Source organism: Gavialis gangeticus, unplaced genomic scaffold, assembly GCF_001723915.1.
Source record: "Gavialis gangeticus isolate Ggan-Ray unplaced genomic scaffold, GavGan_comp1, whole genome shotgun sequence".
NCBI lineage: Eukaryota > Metazoa > Chordata > Crocodylia > Gavialidae > Gavialis > Gavialis gangeticus.
Window position 1 is genome coordinate 16,187,388 of NW_017729002.1, and position 22,226 is coordinate 16,209,613.

Here is a 22,226-nt window from a genome sequence, read left to right on the forward strand (position 1 = left end):
CCCCCCCCCCCCCCCCCCCCCCGAAGCAGTTCTAGTTATGTGCTCTCCCTTACCCAGAAAGAAACTAGATTTATTTGGGGGACAAAATTGTGCATTATGAATTTAATTAACTAATTTCCCAGAGTAGGTATGAAAATACAGTATTGCTCAGTTGCATTTTAAGAAGAGAGAAGAATGTGCAGCTTCTATGTTTAAATGTTCCTCTACATTGACCTAAATCAGGGAGGTTTTGGGTTACCAATAACACATTCCATTCTTGTAAAATGATCACCCCAGATACAGAGTGGGACCTGTGCATGGGAACTGTATCCCAGTACTCAGTTCTGGGACTGATACAGGTGCTGCCTTCAAGAGAATTCAGTGATGTATGCCTCAATCACTGCTTAGCTTGCAGTGGTCTGTTGCTGGCAAATTTATGGGCACCCCAAGTACATACATGTAGGACCTGTCCCACCATCCATCCACAGCACTGTTACCCACTGTGCAGACTCCCACCAAAACCAAATGGCAGTAATGAGGAAGGAGCTGTTTTTAACCCAGCTCAAGCCATGTCCTGCTGAACATTCTAAAAAGCATCTACAGTGGCTAGTTGTGCTGGTGCAGAGGTCAGTGCTCAGGGCAGTGCCCCAAGCTATCAGTAAGAGGGCTGCTGCCATGTGTGTAAAGCTGCTTTCCCTTCTTTGACAGGTTCCCTCTTGCTTGAAAGCTTGAAGGATCATATATCAACAACTGCACAAGACCACTGTAAAGCTATCTACTTACATGTCCTCACCACCAACAACACGGCAATAAACTTCTATGAAAACAGAGACTTTAAACAGCACCACTATCTGCCCTATTATTATTCCATAAGAGGGGTCCTCAAAGATGGCTTCACTTATGTTCTGTACATCAATGGCGGACATCCTCCTTGGACAATCTTATATCCTTTACCTGGGTTTGCTTAGGTGTGGGGCAGGATGTACCTAATTGAATGTGTTGGGTTAAAAAAAAATTATCTGGCAAACCAGGCCTTTGTGCCCCTGGTGACCAGTGTCAGTTTAGATCCAGGCTTTGTCATACTGAAAGAGAGTTGAGGACTCTTATTACTGCCCTGTTTGAGTCTAACTTCTCTCAAAGCTCTTTTAGGTCATTTCAGTGAAACAGTGGGCCTATGAATTTATAACTGGGCTTGAAACATTGGTGAATGTGACTTGCTTAGCCTGAGCCAAGCACAGTGGAAATGGGTCTTCTACAGTATTTCCTTAGTATGCCCCTGCTGTCTAACCTTGTAGCCTGTCCCAGGCCTGGGGTCCCCACATGGCTGAATCAATCCTGACCTATGGCGCCACCTGCTGACCCAATCCTTGCTTCAACTTGAACAGAGGCCACCCTGCTGAGTGGCAGTTTTGACCCTAACGGATGCAAATTTGAGGCCAGGTACCTTTGCAACTCTTCTACTTTGCACATAACTGAAACATGAAACCAAGTCTCAGAAATGAATGTTAATGAGCTAACCTTCTGCCAAGACAGGAAGACGCACAAACTACAAACGATGTCCTTTTCTGTGTAGATCAGAAACAAGTTAGCTCTTGCAAGTCATATAGAATGGAGAAACCCCACCAGGAGTAGCGTAGTAGGTAGGTTTAAGAACCAGCTGGAAGCAAGCAGCTCAGTGAGTTTTTATCATATATAATGGCCAGGTGAGTACAAAATAGCAAACTACATCATAAGATATGATTTTAGATCAGTCAGTGAGTAGAGCTGCTTAAAGAAGTTCCATCTCCCAAGTTAGAGCTCTAATATCTCAGTGTCTCTGCTGTCATGGATCATAGTGCCAACAGGTGAACTACTGGGGCCTAAAGAAGGATACCCAGTGGCTATTCAGCTAAATCATTCCATGTGCAGCTGGTAGAGAACACTTACAAGCAGCCTTGTTTCTTTCACTGCAAAGTGGACCCTGCTACTTTAGAAAGTAAGCATTAGTTAAATATGAGAGGCAGCTAACTAGGCTCGCTGTTTAGTGCTAACTTCTAGAAGCTGGTATTGCTATTGTGTTCTAAATTATTCTTTAGTTTTCAGTCTAAACATCCCTGTTGTCCTTAACTGGGGCCCACTGACTACCTACAGCACATTGGATCAACACTAGCTAACTTGAGCCCATGTTCAATTCCTCAGAGGATATACCGACAAGCCCAGAGCCTTCTTTGCAGCCTTCTACCATGGTCTGGCATTTCTGCAAAGAGTGGCATTGAATACAGCCGGACAATGTGACCTGCTCAGAATGCATTCAGAAAACATGAGGTAGGCAATGGGGTGGGAGGAGCGTACCATCTCTCCTTACTGCTTTGGACTGCCTCAAGCCAGGGTCAAAACAACCACATTCCAGTGCCAGAGTAGGTAAAGCCCTGCTGTAATGGGCTATAACAACACAGGCTCCAGCTCAGCCTGCAGTTTGGTGCCTTGCAAAGAGCTGCTATACAGGCTGCAGTCTGGGATTCCCCAGTGTTGTATGCTGATAAGCAGTTAACAGCCTAGTCCAGCCTCTTATCACTGACTGTGCTTAGCAGCAAAACATCTGATCGCTTCATTCTGAGGAGGATCAGGGCATGAACCTGGTGTAACTCACGTGAGCCCAGAACAGTAGTAACTGTTCCCTGAACTCCCTCCTGAGTTGGTAATTAGTAAAACATTATCCATTTGCTGCCCACTGAATGAAACATGTCTCCCTTGGACTCTGCTCTTCATGGCACTGGCTCTGGCTTTGGTGCTCAATGTGGAAATAATGGATTTCCCATGATTATCCAGTGGCTGTTCTCTTGTCTTTTGATAGGATCATTCTTCCCTTCATCTTCGGAACCATCCTGCTCTGCACTGATTCCAGTGATGTTGGCTTCCAGTTGTCAACCCTAGCCCCTTGGAGTTGACCCCTCGCTCCTTGGATTGACCAAGATCTGGCAGACCTTGTACTTGATTTGCTGTAGTCCTGATTTCTCATCATCTTGACCCAAAGCCTCAAGAAGCACTGCACAGATTGACAGTCACTCTTGTCCTGTCAGACATCCTTGTGCTCCAAGCAGGGGCCTTTGTTATCACAGGTCTATGTGTGTGTTTCACTTCCGCTGCTACTCCCCGTGCCTTTGGCCACTTGAATAGGTGCATGTAGCTGCATATGCAGTGCAGTCATCTGCTTTGCTAACCCATAGATACTGAAGGGAATGTGCCATGAGGCTAATTGGCAGACACCAGCCAGCCACATTAGAGTCCATGGAACACTTAGGGGCCAATGCCAGGGGTGGGGGTGGGGCAGCCACATCCTCATTCCTGAAGGTGGGTGGGGAATGGGTGCATTCCTTTGGAGCTGTCCTTGCTCATCCTGTTACTGAGTCTGTGTGGGTGCTAGGAACAGCTTCTGTCCAGTCACAGGAAGAAAATTGCTGCTGAGATGCCCAGGGAGAGTGTGAGCAACAGCTCCCCTCACCTCACCTTGGGATTTCAACAGCAGCATCTGGTTCAGGCTGCACTGAAGTAGAAGGCCGGGAGTGAAATTGCTGTTTCATAGTGAAATATAAATATATAAATTACAGTATGTAGATCAGCCTGCCTGTATCGGAGCTAGAACTTGACCAGGCATGGGTTTGGGTGTGCAGACCCACTGCTGCAGCCAGAGTCCTGGGGAAACAGGTGTGAGGCCCCCTCTTCCTCCTTGCACAGCATCTCCCCTTGAGATGTGGGGTAACCTCAGCAGGATGTTTAAGAACAAGATTTGTGCAAAGATCACTGCAACTTTTCTTTGCTACTGAAGAAAACTAGCTGCAGCTCCTTTGTAGAGTTTCAGCCCAGGGGAAGCCAGGAGGAAGTGTGTCATTGGGCAGCTTTACTGCCTCTTGGCAGGAGTCTGGTATCCCAAATCCTGTTATGGACTTTTCTCCTCCTCCCCTCTTCCCTGTTCCCCCGTCTACCCTGCTGTTGTGTGGCTATATCAGTGCAGTGAAATATATGATCTTTCCAGGATACCTGTCTCCTCATGGGCTCACAAGGCCCTGGCCTACTTACTTATTGCATTAGTTTTTAAAAATAGGTCCTAAGTCCATAAGAGAGGAGCGTGTGTTTCTTAGGATGACATTGGAATAGTTCTACCTGCTCCTTACCTCTGCTAATGGGAGTACTTGGAACTGAGCAAAGTGCACATGTTGGTGAATACCTAAGCCCCCTTCCACCTGCTGTACTGAGCCTATTCTTCCCCCTCACAGGGCTTGGACTCACTTTGCTAAGCCCCACAGAATCATTTTGAAACTGGGACTTCAGCTGACAGAGAAGGCTCTGTACAAAAGCTGGTGTGTAGTATTCTGCTGCTAGCAGACAGCCCTGTGCTAAAGCATGAGCCCAGACAGTAGGGTTGGGAGCAGAATCACGGCTCAGTATATTAAACCAGTCCCTAGATAAATGTCCCTATGGAGACAGAAAGTGTCAGGGTTTTGCAGGCCAGGCTTGACCTCCTAAAGTAACTTCAGTTTAATGGAAGACAAAGCCCTCCAGGTAGCATTGAAATGCATTCAAACACCTAGTACAGGATAACTCAACCTCCAAGTTTTATCAGGACAGCTAATCCCCAAGTGAAATGGGAATAGCTTCTTTCCCTGCTGCTGGCATTGCCAGTCTCTTAAGTAGTGGGCAGCCTTGGCTGCATGAAACCTCCTTAAACAAATTGCCGAAAGCACCCATTTTTAATGCAGGTTTCACTTCATAGCATCATCTCAAATTGCGAGGAGCCAACTGCAGGAAACGCTTAAATCAGGCTCTGCCTGAGATGTTGGTACCCATCTCTTTATGGGCAGCAGAAAGAATCTCTGCTGGAAGACATTCCTCCTTTTCCAGCTCACATTGGCACTTGTAACTCCTGTCCTGTTGCAGGAACAAGTCTAGTTTCAGGACAGATGTGCTTGTTTCTGAATTAAAGCATGCAAAGTAATAGCTGGGCTTTCCTTGTCTAGAACAGGGAACACCTACCGCTGGGCTGGTCTAAACAGAGGAGCATGGTCCCTAGTGCTGCTGTGCAGTGCAGACATGGTAAATCTGCAAATGGGGATCTTTCCTGCAATGCAGAGCTTGCAGAATAAGAGACTGAAATGAGTCAGGGACAATCAGCATGAAGGGCCTTGAGGGTAACTTATGTCTCATTCAGAATAGAGAGGAAATGAGAGCCCCCACCTGAGATGACTGTGACCTCTCACAAGGGCTAGCACTGGAAAGCTTGGGGTCAGTCTGGCTTGCCACTGGCAATGAGGAGGAGGGAGATGTGGGCAGGTCCAGCCAGCTGAACAGTGCTCTGCGGCAGCCAGTTTTCACTTGCTCAAACTGTGAATCAGCATTCCTTCCTCTGCAGCTCTGCTTCCTTTGGGGGAATCCGTTGCTTCCCAACTCAGGCATGTTGACTAGGGTGCTTCCAATTTTGGGTGTAAAGTTGTCTCCCGAGGGAGGAGTTGAATTTGCAACATGTGTATGCTCCCTTGAAGGGTCAGCAAGACCTAAAGCAGAATCTCTGGCTTGACCTTCGTATTTTCACCAAGGTACTGTTTCCTTTCATCTCCCTGATCCAGATGTAAATGATACTCTCTGCCGCTGATGCCTTTGTGCTTAGTGGAGTGAACAAGGGTCATAGGAGTCCAGAACTACTTCCCCATCAGAGCAACCAGGGCATTGGCAAACCCTTGGGTATTATTTGGGCAGTGAAGTTCATCCTTGTTGTTGTGTTTGTGGGGGCTGAGCTGCATAAATCTACATTACATAGAGTTTGATAGCAGGTGGACCCATGGACATCATACAGAGAGGTGTTCTCTGTATCCCATGGCCCAGTGGAGTATTGGGCTCTAAGTAAGGAGAATCCCAGGCTATGGAAAATTGGCTGTAATCTGGCCAGCACATCTCTCCAGAACGCAGAGAAGCTGCAAGTCCTTCTGAACTTAAGGCAAGGGGCCTGGACTCTGTTTGCAGGATTTGTTCAGTTAGTTTTTTATAGTCAAGAGCAACTGCAATGCTACCATACTTGTGGGCTGGGAGATTTTTTACTACTTCTGCTGGAACCCAAGTAGAATTTCTTAAAAACTATTATCAGGAAGAAGAGGAAACCTGGTCATCTTAGCATGGATGGGTTTTTCTTTGGGTAGCAGTTGCCTTGCAGAACTCTCCATACTTAACCTCTCAGTTTCTCCCCCATCACGCACTTGTCCCAGTGCTGCATTTTAACAGGGGGCTCTAAGTGAAGTGTGGGACCAGCTCTCTCTCACACAGGAAAAACTTGGAAAGTGAAAAGGGGAGGATCAGTGTGTTGGAACTGCAGTAACACATGCAGGACAGATTCTCCTAAAGTAGGCACTAGGTGCAGTAAGATCACCAGCATTCTTCAGGCAGGGCCTGCTATCAAAGCACTCTGAGGTTCTGGGTCTGATTGGACCGAGCTCCCCATTCCTGACTTTGCAGAAAGTCTTTGCCCTTTGCTAGTCATTGTGCATTGCCTAGTTTCAGTCTCCTCCCTATTCAATTACTAGTAACCTAGATCCCCTGGTTGGAAAAGCACTTTCCCTCTGGGCTGGTGAGAACCCTGCTGGAAGCTTTCCTAAAATGTTGGTTCCAATTAGGTCTCAGTCAGCAGGCTCTTCCCAGGTGGGGCAGATGATATGGAAGAATTTACCAATTTAAAGGGGTCCAAGTTAAGCTGTGTTGAGGCTCCTAATCATGAAGCCAGTCCTAGGGACAGTTCTTTAACCCCACCTCCGTACCCAAGCAGACTGAGTCCAATGCTTAGTTTTTGTTCTCCATCATGTATTCTGCACTGCAGCATAGTGACTGGTGTGGTGTTCATTGAGGACAGTGAATGACCCTTGAGCCAGGATCTCCAGTTGGCTACATCCCTCACTTCCTTGAAGGCTCGAGGATGTGCAGCCAGTCACAGCAGCACCTGTTGTGTTGGTTCCTTCTTCTCTGACTTTCTTTAAATGCATTTTTACTTCATCTTGAGGATTTTGTAACACACTAAGGACCCTTTCTTGTGCACCAGGGTTTTCTTTGGCACTTTATTGTCTCTCTGAATAGCTGTACAATAACCGATCTCCATTTTTACCTGTTTGCCTGGGTTGGAAGTGTTACAACCGTTTTGTATCCTCTCTGTTGCACGTACTAACCTTAAATGCTACTGAAGTGGAGCAAGCCCAGAGACCAGCAACTTGTCCTAGCTTCAGTACACCTATAAACTCTGTCCTCATTTGGAAGGCTTGTCAGCCACACACAGCATCAGCCTGCATCATGTCCCCACTGTACCGTTATTTATTGAAGAGTATCTTGCTGCCACTATTGGCCTGTCTCTCTAAATGTCTTCAATTAAAAATATTCTTTTTCTTTTGTGATTCTCTTGTTTTAGCTAGACTTTGACTGTGGCTAGTGCCTGCAGAAAGCTGCCTACCACAAGCAGCATTACACCTTGTGCTCCCTCAGTGGAGAGATGGTCATTCTCCTTGGGGGTGGGACATATTGACCATCTGCCTAAACATGATTGACAGTTCTGGCCCTGGTAAGGAGCATGCCAAGGGCCACTGCTGCAAAGCCTTTCCTTTAGGAAAGTGGTTGGTGAAAGTCTTGGCCATCTCTTCAAAGATGATTGAAGGAACTTACATTACCTTCCCTGGGTATTTGCTGTGCACCCTGCATAGCAGACCTTGGTGCTCCTGCCTGGGCTGCATTCTGGTCTCTGCACCATTCTGGCACTAGGTCTCAAAGATTGACAGGGTGCACCCATGTGTTATTGCTGCTGCTCCAAGCTCAGCCTCAAACAATCCATTCTAGCTACTGTTTATGCCTTTTTCTGTTATAGGTAGAGGAGAAACTGCTAGTCCCTAAAGGGCTTGTGCAAGGGCCATTACTCTTCCCTCATGGTGACAGGCACTGTGTTAGCTACCTGGAATGCAACTGCTTGTATTCTGTTCTCTGCTCCCCCTTCACAAAAGCAACTGTGCCACTCCCACTAGAGCTGAGCCAACCTTCAGCCTTAAAGGAGCCATTAGAGGCTCCATTGTGGCGACACCTGACTAATGCAAGCATGATGGAGCTGCCCTCTTCATTTACACTCCACCATAATGCCCGGTCTGAGCCAGTGCATGGCTCAGATTGGGCATGGGTGTTGCTTGCCTTTGGGTATCAACAGAAAAGGAAACCTGAGAGCAGCCTCATCCCATTCACAGATTATGGCCACGTCATGAATGCTGCTGTTTATCCCAGTGGAGCACTGGGATGAAAGAAGTTATTTCTTTACAGACAACTTGACCTCCTCCTTGCTGTCCAAGGTACTGTAACTGAAGTCCCCATCCTTAAGCCATATTCTCCTGGCAAACCTCAAAATGATTTCTAAAGAGCTGGACTAATCTTCTGTTCAGCATCACTCCATCTATCTGAGATGATCACTGATTTCATCCTGTTGTTGCCAGAACCATGGACGGTTCCCTCCTTTGGCCCTCTTAGCATGGAGGCTGGAATGACCTAGGCTGGCTGGACCTATGGTACCCATGGTGTATCACACTACCATCTCCATACTAGTGATTGGCAAATATGTTTTATTTACTATGGCAGGCTTGCTAGACACCTCCATTTTCCCTTCCATCATGCTGGAAAAAAGTTCAAGGAACTAACTTGTGTGACTGGCCGCAGGCAGTTTGAACCAGCAGCTGTGTTCTCACAGCAGTACGTCCTACCTCTGGGCAGCTGTGCCGCTTGGGCCGCTTCTCCACTGCTTAAGCAGCTGCTTAAGAACCTATGTGAATTCTCTTAGATGGGTGGGGCAGAAACTAGGCACTCCAAACATGGAAGGGGGAGTTCTTGCAAATAGATCCAGAGTAATGCTAGCCACTAGCACTTCTCATTCATAGTTTTTCATTTTATAGAAAACAACTGTTGTTTGCTACAGGAAAACAGGTGGAGGCATCATGCATTGTGGGATGAAAGGCGAACAAAGAGCAGGTTAATGATGTCCTCTAGCAAATTTAAAATGACAAAGGCAATACTCCAACAAGTCTTTGGGACCCACTGCTCCCAGTTGTATCACTTGGTGCAAAAGCTTCCCAGAATTTTAAAAACAATAAGGCATACATGCAGATGCAAGAAATACGGGGAATAAACAAGACAAGTTGAAAGCTGCAGCCTAGGAAAAAACTGATCCAATTGGCATCACAGAGACGTGGTGGGACAGCTCTTATGACTGGAATTTCAACTTGAAGGTTTATAGTCTCTGAAGAACAGGTTTGGGATAAGAGGTGGTGGTGTTGCCTTCTGTGTCAGGAATACATAACATTGTTCCCTGGTTCAGGAGGAGGAAGACAGCAAAGCAGACTGCATTTGGGTGATGAAAGGCAAAAGACGTGGCACCAATATAAGGGTGGGAAGGCAGATCCGGCTCTCTAAGCAGATGACAAATCTATACACAAGCTTTGGAATGGTACTGATGGGAGACCAGTTTTCTGGATATCTGCTGGAAGAACAATGCAGCCAAATGTAAAATGTCAAGCCAGTTCTTAAGTTGTGTGGAGGATAATGTTCTCCACCAGAAAGTGGAGGATTTTGTCCCTTGTCCTGACCAACAGGGAAGAATTGATGGAGGAAGTGAAGGTGATGGGTAACTTGGGAAGATGCAATCATGATATGCTAGAATTCCAGATCCTAAAACAGGGAAAGCATGAGGTCAGCAAAATTGGAACACTAGCTTTCACAAAGATAGATTTCATCCAATTCAAGGAGTTAATAGGCATGATATCATGGGAAGATAGATTAAGCGATAAAAAAATCCATGAGGGCTGGGAACATCTAAAAGGCACAAGTATTGGAAGCCCAACAAGAAACTCCCAACATGAGGAAAGTAAAAAAATGGCAAGAGACCAATGTGGCTGCACAAGTTGCTGCTAAAATTGGCTGAGAGGACTACTGATTGGCCAAAAGGACTACCTTTTGTGTGGTTGCACCCCTTGCCACTGATTGGCAGAGGGAGGAGGGGAGACTGCCACCTTGGCTGCTCCCCTTCGTGCCAGCAGCTTTCCAAACTTTCGCACCCCCAACCCCAAAAGGCTGTGAGGCTGGACCACAGCAGCCACTGGGCTCTCACTGGGGAGCCAGCATTTATTTTTAGCAATTTGTTTTTATTGTGGTGCTTCCACACACAATCATGAAAACTGCCATTTTTCGCTGTTTCCACAAAAATCACAAAATTGTTATTTGAGTAGGTCCCTAGTAATTATTACTGGGTCCACATCAGAATGACAAGTGGTTTTTTGAGTGCAGTGCCACAGGGGTCTGCCCTGGGCCTGGTGCTGTTCAATATGTTTATTAACAATTTAGATACTGGCAGGGAAAGCTTGAGCAAGTCATAGATGACACAAAACTGGGAAGGACTGTGAACACATTGGAGGATGTGAGCACAATTTAGAAAGATCTCAACAGATTGGAAATCTGGGCTAGAACTAATGGGATGAAGTTCAGTGTGAACAAATACAAAGTGCTACAGCTTGAGGAATAATCGAAAAAACAAATATAAAATAGGTGACCATGGGCGACTGGTGCCACCTTAGTGGAGGGGGGGGGCACATGCCCCCCAGCAACTGGGGGGGTTCCCCCACAGCCAACCTTGCCATGGAGGGGGGGAATTCCCCCACAGCCAATTGTGCTGACCAGGAAGTGGCCTCAGCACTTCATCTGGTGCTCCCACTCCCCAGCCAGCACCCACAGGGGGCACCAGCGCTCCTGCCTGGCTCCCTCCCCTCCCCCCACCTGTCACCTAAGCAGGGAGCGCAGCCTGTCAGGGAGTGCACGTGCACCCCCATGCACTCCCTGTGGGTGAAAGCTGGATGGATGGCAGCTCTATGGAAAAGTGAGTCTGCAGTGTGATGCAGCCATTCAAAAGGTGAACATGGTTTTGGGATACATCAACAGCAGCATGAGATGCAAGCCATGGGAGGTGATAGTGCCACTCTACTCAGCACTGATTATGCTTCATTTGCAGTAGTGTGTGCAGTTCTGGACTCCACATTTTAAAAAGGACATGGAGAAATTAGAGGGAGTTCAGAAGCAGGCAACAGAGATGATAAAGGGCTTGGAAAATAAGTCATATGAGGTGAGGCTGAAGGAGCTAGGCATATGCAGCTTCTTAAAAAGGTGCTTAAGAGGGTACATTGCAGTCTTCAAATACTTGAAGGACTGCTATGAAGAAGAGGGAGAGCACCTGTTCTCTCTTCCTGTAGAGAAGAGGACATAGACCAATGGCTGGAAGTTGCAGCAAAGTAAGTTTAGATTGGATATCTGGTAACACTTCTTTGCTGTTCGTGGAGGCAGTGGGATAGACTGTCACGGGGAGCTGTGAACTCTCCATCACTAGAGATGTTCAAGAAGGGGTTGGACAATCACCAGTCAGGTATGATCCAGATGTAGCTATGCCTATGTTCTACCATGATTAATTTTCACGCTGCTGGGCTTTGTTGGTTCCCCACCTTTTCTGCTATATATATCAGGAGGTCTTTAAGCTTTCTCAGAGGCATTGGGTGCTGACTACAGCCAAGGCTAGGAACTTTGACTGGGGCCTGCCACTGCTCTTTCTGGGACCAAAGCCAGAAGGTCTTGCCCCTCTACTCAGGGTCAGACTGAGTGCCATATTTGGGGTCATGAAATTTTACCCCATGGCCAGATTGGTATAGATTGGGGGGGGTTGCCTTTCTCAGTAAGGGGGAGCCTGGCTCTCTACCCTGGACTTCTTGAACATATATTAAAAATATTTTGTAGAAGCAGGACAATGGCTGCCATGGTTCCCCTGCTTTACCTCTGGCAGGTTATGGTATTATGCCTGCGTTGCCTCAGGGTTGATGATAATCTTATGTAGAGTTTAGATTATGGTTTGTATGGGATGGTTTGGTCCCTTCCAGCCCAAGCTATGACTATTTCAGTGGAAAACCTATCTACTCGAGGTGAAGAGAGCAGAACAATATAAACCTCCACTCTTCAGCACACAAGCCATTTAAACCCACTAGTAAGTTGTATTCTCTTTGCTGCTCTTGCCCGCTAGAAGGTAGTGAAAACTAGTACCAGCCAGTTACATAAGAGCCATCCTGCCAGACCACTGTTCATTTGATCACATAGTCCTTCATTCTTGGCCATGGTATGTCTCTGCTGCATCTTAGAGTGGTGGAAAATAGCTTCTCTCCCAAAAGATGCGTGAAAGTCCACAGGGTGTTTGGCAGAAGAAAAAGAGATTTCTCCTTGCTCCTTAGCATGGCAGGAAAAATTCAGAACTGGCCAGGACACTAGCTCCTTACCTTTTCACCCCACATACCCTTCCACCACCCCAACACTCTTTGTCTTCCCAGAGCCTAGAGAGGGAACACATCCCAGATGGTCAAACTTCAATCTTACCTCAGATAAGGGCTGGGCCCCGCAAGCTATGGAGAATGTCGTTGCCTGTTCTCATTCATGAGCACAGCCATAATGAGCACATCAGCCCTGTAAACTAACTCTGCCACTAGCTTCAGCTTAAGGCCCAGCCTTAGTCCTAATCTTCAGAAATACTTTAAAGCAGATCATGTTCCAGCTAGAGTCAGCCACATTAAGGTGACATTTTTATTGAGTAGCCATCAGGTTAAACGATGAGTTTAATCATTAGTAATTGTTATGGGAATAGTAGCAAAGGGGAACAAAACAAGTAGAATCTAAGAACTCAGGTACCACCAAAAGAAAAGACAGAAAAGCTCAAGCAGCTGTGAAAGGACACCAGGGCACTGAGGTTTGGCTTGGAGGTCAGTAGAGACTAGGTCCCAGAAAGGGGAAGGGAAGGCCTTAAGTCAAGAGTGTCAAACATGGCCCAAGGGACACATCCAACCTGCAGATTCCTGGCATCCAGCCCCTGGTGCTGCCTCCGGGTCTGATCAGAACCATAGGGGACACAGCATGCACCTATGATGTGGGGCTGGTCTGCAGTCCGGATCTGGCCTGTGGACCCCTTTCCCCCCAGCATACCTGATCCAGTGGCAGCTCCAACCCATTTGGGACCTGCACCATTAAAGTGATAACAGGCACCATGTGATGCATAATTTGGTCAGTGGCAGCTGTGCTGTACAGTGCCCACTCCAGCAGCGCCAGGACTGCAATGCATGCAACATCTGTTCCAGGCAGGCTGGGACATGCTCTGCATACAGTGTAGATCACAGATGAGCTGGAGTGGCCACCATATGCAACACACCATATATGGCACAAGTCAGCCAAGACAGTCACAGAATCATAGAAAATCAGGATTGGAAGGGACCTCAGATCATCTAGTCCTATCCCCCACACAAAGCAGGACCAGCCCTAACTAGATCATCCCAGCCAAGGGTTTTGCCCAACCAGATCTTAAACCCCTCTCAAAGATGGAGATTCCACAGCCTCTCTGAGTAACCTGTTCCAGTGCTTTGCTACCCTCCTAGTGAGTAAGTTTCCCCTAATATCCCCTAAACTTCCCTTGCTGCAATTTGAGACCATTCCTCCTTGTTCTGCCACCGCTGAGAACAGTTTTGCTTCATCCACTTCGGAATCACCCTTCAGGTAGTTGAAGGCTGCTATTAAATCCCCTCTCAGTCTTCTCTTTCCCAGACTAAATACACCCAGTTCTCTCAGCATCTCATAAATCATACGGCCTAGCCTCCTAACCATTTTCAATGTTGTCTGCTGGACTCTCTCCAGTTTGTCTACATCCTTCCCATGGTGGGAGGCCCAAAACTGGGCACGGTACTCCAGATGTGGCCTCACCAGTGCCAAACAGAGAAGAAGAATCACTTCCCTCAGTGTGGTGGCAATGCTCCTACTAATGCAGTCCAATATGCGGTTATGTTTCTTTGCAACAAGGGCATACTGCTGGCTTATATTCATCTTATTGTCCACTTTAATCCCCAGGTCCTTTTCTGTCGCTCTGAATCCCATATCTGCTACTCTCCTCAACTTGATGTCATCTGCTAACTTGATGAGGGTTCACTCCTTCCCATCTTCCAGCTCATTGATGAAGATATCGAACAAAACCAGCCCAAGGACCAACCCCTGGGGCACTCCACTAGATACTAGCTACCCATTAGACATCAAGCCGTTGATTACTACTCTGAGCCTGATGCTCCATCGTTTTCTATCCACCTTACAGTCCGTTCATTGAGCCCATTTCCTTAGCTTGCTTATGCAAATGTTGTGGGAGACAGTATCAAAAGCCTTGCCAAAGTCAAAGTGCATCACATCCACCAGTGTCCCCACATCCACAGAGCCAATTGTCTCATCATAGAAGGCAATCACGTTGGTCAGGCATGACCTGCCCTTAGTGAATCCATGCTGACTGATACCAATCACTTTCTTCCCCTCCAAGTGATTGGAAATGGATTCCTTGAAGACCTGATCCATGATTTTTCCAGGGACTGAGGTGAGTCTGACTGGTTTGTAGTTCCCTGAATCCTCCTCCTTCCTTTTCTTAAAGATGGGCATTGATTTGCCCTTTTCCAATTGTTTCAGACCTCTCCCAATCTGCACAAGTTTTAAAAAAATAATGGCCATTGGCCAGTATTTGCCACATGCAACACAGATGCAACTCCAGCCAGACCACACTAAATGAATTGCCTGTTCTGGCCACTCCGGGATCCCTGCTGCATATAATGCAGGTCCCAGACTGTCAGGAGTAGCTGGAACAGCAGTATGCTGGGAGGAAAGGGGCCATGAGCATGATCTGGCTTGTGGACCAGCCCCATGCCACTCACCTGGCCCACAGGGCCAGATGATTTTGACACCCCTGCCTTAAGTGCTAGTCCTTGGTACACAGTGCTCAAGCAAAGGGGAGAAGAATCTCTCTGAGGGTACTAAGAGAAATTGCCAGCCTCAGGTTAATCAAAAGGCAATGAAAAGGGATTCTTTAAGTATGTTGAGAAAGACCAGAGAACCAGAAGTCCCTTACTGAATGTGGATGATTCAAAGAAGGCTGAAGCATATAATGCATTTTTACTAGCAGTGCACCAATATATCAGTTGCCTATTGGATTGGCACTGATAAGAGGGGAAATGGCATTATCGGCCATCAGATTTTTTTTTTTTAAACCAATGTAGCTGGTAATATTTACCAATAATTATGCCTTCTGGCCAGAACCCTGGACACCTGGGTTCCCTCTCCCCTATGGGGCCAGGGCCCCCAAATGCCTGAGTTCCCTCAGGAAACGGTAGGTTTTACCTTGCAGGCAACCAGAAGCAAGACACGGGGCATCATGTGCATGCATGCAGCTGCACACATTCACGTGGCAAAAAACCAGCCAGGCAGCATGGAGACCAGCTCCCTCCAGGTAAGTCTATGGAGGGAAGTGGCATGGAGGAGGGGGTAGATCAAGACTCCCAAGGTGAGGGAGGGAGTGGAGCCGGGGCAACCCAGAGCAATGCATGGGACACAAGGCCAGGGCAAGGAGCAGGATGGAGCCACGGACAGCTCACTTGTGGGGGGAGGCATCTCCCCACCACTGTGTGCACCTGCTGGGGTAGGCATGGGAAGGAATGTGCCCCCCCGATTTGTGCGTGGGGAGATGCAGGCTGCTCACTGTGGGCTCACGGCTCTCTGCTGCCTTTTCCTCAAGAGCCCCAAACTGGCCGCACACCCCCTGCCCACGTGGCAGCGCTGGGGGTGGCGAGTTGCATCTCCCACTGCTGAGCAGGCAGGGGGCATACTGGTGGCATGGGGTTCATGAGACAAAGGCAACAGTGCAGAGAGCCCCAAGCCCACAGCACGCAGCCCACCTAGCCCTCACACCACTCAGCTGTGCTCCACTTAAAGCATCCCCACGCTTTAAAATGGTGGTGGTGGCACTTGAACTGAAGCTCATTGAATAAGCTTTAGGTCAAGAGCCCCTGCTGCCATTTTTAAGTGCCGGGACTCTGATACACATGATGCAGGAGGCTGCTGGAGCATGCAACAACAACAAAAATTCATCAGTACTTTAAGATGCCTTGCATTTTAAACTACATCAATTATCAGATAGGCATCAGCCAACATGGTTGGTTAATAATCAGCTATCAGTATCAGCCAAGAAAATCTTTATCAGTGAACCCCTATTTTTTACTTCACTTTTCACAAACAGGGCAGCTACCAGATGATGAGTGCAGCTGGCAGCAAAGACAGGGAAGGAAGGCAGAACAGGTTAAAGCTCACTTAGAGAAACTGGTGCTTTCAAGTTTACAGGGATAGATGGGATGCATCTTAGGTTACTGAAAGAACTGGCTGAGATAATGTCAGCACTATCAGTAATCCTCTCTGAGGACTCATAGAGGTTGGGTGAGGTCCCAGATAACTGGAAAATGGCAAACATGGCACCCATCTTTAAGAAAGGGAAAGAGGAAGATCCAGGTACTTGGACTATTCAGCCTGACCTCATTACCTGGAAAGATAATGGAGCAGGCCTTCAAGGAATCCCCTGTGAAGCACCTAAAGGAGAACAAGGGGATCTGGGACAGCCATCACGGATTCACAAAAGCAAGTCATGTCTGAATACCTGAGTTCCTTTTATGGGAAGGTGACAGGCTCTGTGGGTGGGGAGCACATGTAGGGAAGAGCCATGGATGCGATAGCCTTGCTGAAGTCAAGGTATTTTGAAAGTCTCTCATGACATTCTGATTAACAAGATAAGGAAAATCAAACTAGACAAAAGTGTTGTAAGGTAGATGCATAACTGTTCATCATAGTCAACATGTAATCATTAATGGCTCGATGTCTAGCTCAGAGGGGGCATCAAGTGGGGTTCCTCAGGGGCCTGTCCTGGGTCTAGTATTAATATTTTTGTGTTTTTGATGATGGGATTGAGTGCCTGTTTAGCAAATTTGCTGACAACATGAAGTTGGGTAGAATTGCAGACACCATGGACAGCAGGGCTAGGATCCAGAATGACCTGAACAGACTGAAGAAACAGTCCACAATCAGGTGAGATTCAACAACGACAAGTGCAAAGTCCTGCACTTGGGATACAATAACTTCATGAACAAATAAACTGGGGAATGATTGGCTAGGTTGCAGTACTGCAGAAAGGATGTGGGGGGTACAGCAGACTATTAGCAGAATATAAACCAAAAGTATGCTCTTGTTGCAAAAAAGCCAACAGCAGGAGTTGTATCAACAGGACAGTTGCCTGCAAATCAAGGGAAGTGATTTTTCCACTATTCATCACTGGTGAAACCTCACCTGAAGTATTGTGTTGTTTGGGGCCCCACGCTTCAAAAAAAATGTGGACAGATTAGAAAGTCCATCACAGAACAGCAAAAATGATTAGGGTCCACTTCTGAGGAAAAGGTGAAGGAACTAGGGTTACTTATTCTGAAGAAGAGAAGACTAAAAGGGACTTGATAAATCTCCCAATACCTAAAGGGTGATTCTATAAAGGACGGAGATGGATTTTCTCTGGTTGTAGGTGCCCCCTGGCATAACAAGGAATAACGGCCACACGATGTTGGAGAGTAGGTTTAGATTAGACATCTGTAAGAACTACTTCACAGTTAGGACGGCTAGGATCTGGAACCAACTTCCAAGGGAAGTGGTGCCGGCTTCTACCCTGGGGGTCTCTAAGAAGAGGCTGGATGCCTACCTAGCTGGAGTCATATAAGCCCGGTTTTCTCTCCTGCCCAGGCAGGGGGTCGGACTTGAAGATCTTCAAGGTCCCTTCCAACTCTACTTCTGTGATTCTATGACGGGCCTAGGAGCAATGGCCCCAAGCTACAGCAGGGGAAAAATTAGGCTGGAGATTACAATGAACTTTCAGACTATGAGGGTGGTCAAAGATTGCACAGTTCTGTAGGTAGCCTATTCCAATCTCCAGCCTTTAAAATTTTCAAGAGCAAGTTAAACTGACACTGGGTTGGGATGGTTTGGTCAGGGATGGTCCTGCCTTGAGCAGGGGTAGACTAGACCTTGTGAGGTCCCTTCCAACCTTACTTTCATATGATCCTATGAACTGCCAAGCAAATCAAAAGAGCTAACATGTATAAGGAACCTGAACGCTCCTAAGTTTTTGCAGCTTACCCAAACTCAGCCCTTAAGCAGGCTGAATTAGTCAACCAGGTGAACACTACAAGGAAAGTACTGTGTTCAGTTTTGAGCCCCCACTACACAAAGAATGTGGACAAATTGGAAAGAATCCAGCAGAGGGCAATAACAATGATTAGAGGGCTGGGGCATTTTACTTGAGGACAGGCTGAGGAAACTGGGCTTTAGTCTAGAGAAGAGAAGACTTAGGGGGGATCTAATAGCAGCTTCAACTTCCTGAAGGGGGCGCTCAAATGAGGACGGAGCTAGACTGTTCTCAATGGTGGCAGATAATAGATCAACAGAACAAAGAACAAGTCTCAAGTTGCAGCAAGGGAAATTTATGTTAGATATTAGGAAGAATCTTCTCACTAGGAGGGTAGCAAGACACTGGAACAAGTTACACAGAGAGGTGGTAAAATCTCCATCCTTGGAGGTTTGCAAGACCCAGCTAGACAAAGCTCTGGCTGGGATGGTCTAGTTGGGGATGGTCCTGCTTTGAGCAGGGGATTGGACTAGATGTCCCTTCCAACCCAAATGTTCTATAAGCTATACAAAACAGATGTATGCTGAGATCCCACCAAACCTTTAGTTTGATTAGTGATCAGCTGAAGAAGAGATGCTTGGGTATGGGACAAGGAGGGGTGGGAGGGCTCTAATTAGTGTGGTAACACCAGCCACTTCACAACATCATGCTACAGTAACCTGCACAGAGAAAGCCATCCTGACAGCTCAGCAAAGGGCGAGTGCTGGCTGTTCTAATCCACCCAGCTGCAGACACTGGGGTGTACGATCATTCCCCACACCCTTTAGGAGAATGGCACAAATCACCTCGGAGCCCACATGCACTAGTAGGTATAGCACTACATACACTTACTCTGCTACTTTCTTGCATGAAAGATCACACCTGAAAAGGGGCTCAGCAAAGCCATTTATTTCATTTTCTTGCTCCCACACAATCTCCATATGCAAAGCCATACACCCCTGCCCTTCCTGTACCCACTCATGGTGACCCACAGCTAAGCCACTCAAGATTTTTATGTTAGCTGGAAAGAGATCCATCCTCCCCATGACCCCCCTATTACCAAGTGGGAGCACTAGGTGCACTGAGAGACACCAAGCAGAAGGCAGCTCCCTGGGTTGATGGCAGTGTTGCATCTGCAGCTCTTTTCAATGAGGATTGCTTTGTTGTTCACTGCTGTCCGGTGCAATGCAGCTGTGGCTAAGTCTGCAGCATGGCAGCAGGGGGGCTTTAAAAACCCTATTGGAAAAATTTAAAAGCAACATGTTTCGGTTCATTTAAAAAACAAACAAAAACAAAAATTCCTGAACTGGGACCTAAAATGAGCAAACGTGTCCCTGTTAAGTCAAAGCATTGTTCTAAGGGTCAGAGCCACTGTATAAGCTCAGGGACTCCGCAGGAGGGAGGGGGTTGGGGGATGTTAATATTGATCTGGACAGCTTGGTATAGTGTATTGGCTTTTAAAGAACAGCTTTTCCACTGCTTCAGGCAAATCTGATCCCTCCCTGTCCAGCCAACTCTAAGGTGGAGTCACTTGGGCAGCAACAACTTGGAAAGTTAGAAGAACAGTCTCCAATCTCCTCTCCCAGTTTAATGAAACCACAAACAAAGCTAGCATCACTCAGCCATGGGCTCAGCTGCCAGCTCATTTGTTGCTGCAGCCACAGATACTGCCGCCGATTCAATCGAGGACAACACTGCTGGCTCGGCCATGCGCTTGGCCGCTGGTTCAGCCCCCAGCTCAGCTATGGACATTGCTGCTGATTCAGCCACTGACTCCGCAGCCAGCACAGTTGCTGGCCCAGGCATGGTCACAGCTACAGCCACTGGCACTGCCACTGGCTCAGCTTCAGCAGCTGGCTCAGCCACAGATACAACCGTTGGCTCAGCCACAGACACAGTGGTCAATGCGGCTGCTGGCTCAGCCACGGATTCAGCAGCTGGCTCAGATGCCAGCTCATTTGTTGGCCTGGCTATGGGCTGGTTTGCTGGCACAGCCACAGGTGCTGCTGCAGGCTCCATCGCTGGCTTCTTTGGCTTCTGTGTGGCAGCCACTGCCTCTGCCAGCTTTTCCTCTGGTACCATATTCAAGACCTTCAAGGCAAAGAGCAGCTGGAACTTAGCGGTCCCAACGAAGGAGTTGCCCAGGAAGTTTGGGAGCCCACCCATGCGGTCCTTCTGGGTGTACAAGGGAACGCGGACCATCCCCATCACCTGCAACAGCACAGCAACACAATTGAGTAACACAAACGGCACTCCTCACCCTCACCCAACACCAAAGCCACTGCGACATTTTTCCCCACAGCTTAGCCCTATGCACACCACCCCAGTGCCCCAGTAGCTTCTAGCACCACCATCCCACAGCCCAGCACCCATCCTTCATTCTAGCACCTCCACAGAGCATCTCCCAAGATGCCCCACCCTGTCCCCCAAACCACAGAATGCTCTCGCCTTCAGTTCAAACCCAAATAATGCCCCATACTTCCTGTGCCTAAGCACCATAGCACACCCAACCCTTCTAGTCTTCACCTGACTTCTCCATGTACCATCCCCTGCCACTGAGCACCACTTCTTATCCCCCAGCACCACACCCAAGCTCCCCTAGCCCTCCAGGATGAGTCCCACAGCTTCACCCATGACCATTAGCCCCACCACACTACCCACTACCACTGTCCAACATCCCAGGAGTACCCCCACTGCTGCCAGGGATATCCTACCTTCTTTAGATCCATGTCTCACCCTATCTACCATTCCACAAGAATACCACTGTTCATTTTTGTGTCACCCTCAACAGGGGTCCATGCCAAAGGGAGACAGTGTACACACACTATTCCCTGGCAGACTGCAGTGTCCTATCCAGAGTGGCCTTGGGATTCTTTACTATCTGTGCTCTGCATCAGAGGAATTAGGTAACCTGGCACAAGAGCTCCTATCTTCCCAAAGATCCTGCAGCACCAAATTCCCCAAAGGAAGTGCGTCTCTGTCTACCTCTTGCCAACTTATCTACACTCTGAGTCCAGTTTGGGGTAGAGCAGATGACCACCACAGAAAGGAGCCAAGTGACAGATCCAAGTGGCCAAAAACTCCCCAAGCCTATGTCAGAGGCACAATCCTCACCACTAACAGGGAAACAGGACTGCCTTGCAGAACAGCCAAGATTTACAACTGGGGATACCACCTGGCAGTGCACAGCACTTGCCACAAGTGGCTGTTAAATGCGGTGCATTCCCCCGCCCAGCTGCAACGGATAGCAGCCCAGCAGACCTGGCCCAGGGTGCTAGATCTCAGAACTCCCTGACACCCCACCTCCAGCCCGTGGTCTCGGGAATGCACCGCGTTGATCTCGACGGCGTGCAGCTCCTCCAGGGTCACCTGCCTGGCGTAGAAGTGTGCCACCACACGATGTGGCCCCTCTGTCAGGTGCGAGCACAGATAGTCAGCTTCCATCAGGCGCACACAGCCCAAACCTAAGCCCAGCACCCGATTCAGACCGTCCTCCAGGGACCAGTAACGGCGATCCACGAACCCCCCAGGAAAGCCCAGTAGTCCGTCAAATCGCATCTGCATCTGCAATAGAGGCGCATTGTGTTAAAGGGGCATGGCCAACAGCCCCAGAGACCTGGTGGGAGAGGAGAAGGTTTCCTCAGCCAGAGCTGGACACTCACCACCATAACAGGCTTCTCAAGAGAAAGGGGGATTGAGGCAAACAAAGCACAAGACAGCCTGCAGCTTAACCCAAAAGGTTTTGCTGGCCCTCCATCCGCAGCCTCCCTAGCTTCAGCACAACCTAACTTCCAAACTATGTCCTTGCAAAACAAGCCCCGAGCACGGGGCCCCGTGCCAGCTCTCGGCCCAAGTGGCCCCACTCAGGCTAACAGGAAGCAAGTGACAAACCCCAACAGCAACTCTGCTGCCAGCTGCTCCTGGTTACCCCGGCGACGTGACACTGCCCCGTCAACTCCTCCCAGGCCAGCTGTGCCCTCAGCCTCCCTTCCCGCCTCTTCAGGATACCGCTAGCGGGTGTGACACTGCGGGCTCCCTCGCAGCCTGAAGAAGCCAAGGCGCCGGTCCCGCGGGCCCCACGCCCGGGGGAAAGCCTGGGAGCGAGCCCCTGCCGGCCCTAGAGCAGCCGCCTCGCCCGCCATGTCCG

General features: G+C 48.3%; 2 protein-coding genes across 3 annotated transcripts in view; one reads left to right on the forward strand and one right to left on the reverse strand.

Annotated features, from left to right (window-relative positions):
- Positions 1–7,382, forward strand: part of NAA60 (N(alpha)-acetyltransferase 60, NatF catalytic subunit) — a 49,762-nt gene extending 42,380 nt beyond the window's left edge. For both annotated transcript variants that reach the window (XM_019507521.1, XM_019507522.1), the window contains 3 exons: positions 688–922; positions 2,097–2,283; positions 2,813–7,382. In XM_019507521.1, the coding sequence (XP_019363066.1) occupies positions 688–922; positions 2,097–2,253 (392 nt within the window). In that variant the 3' untranslated portion in view covers positions 2,254–2,283; positions 2,813–7,382. The remainder of the gene's footprint in view (positions 1–687; positions 923–2,096; positions 2,284–2,812) is intronic.
- An 11,591-nt stretch (positions 7,383–18,973) lies between these two features.
- NUDT16L1 (nudix hydrolase 16 like 1) lies at positions 18,974–22,212 on the reverse strand. Its single transcript, XM_019507528.1, has 2 exons — positions 21,383–22,212; positions 18,974–20,290 (listed from the first exon to the last, which is right to left on the reverse strand). Exons 1-2 carry the CDS (start codon positions 21,641–21,643, stop codon positions 19,694–19,696), a joined length of 858 nt encoding a protein of 285 aa, XP_019363073.1. The 5' UTR covers positions 21,644–22,212; the 3' UTR covers positions 18,974–19,693.
- Positions 22,213–22,226: the final 14 nt, after the last annotated feature.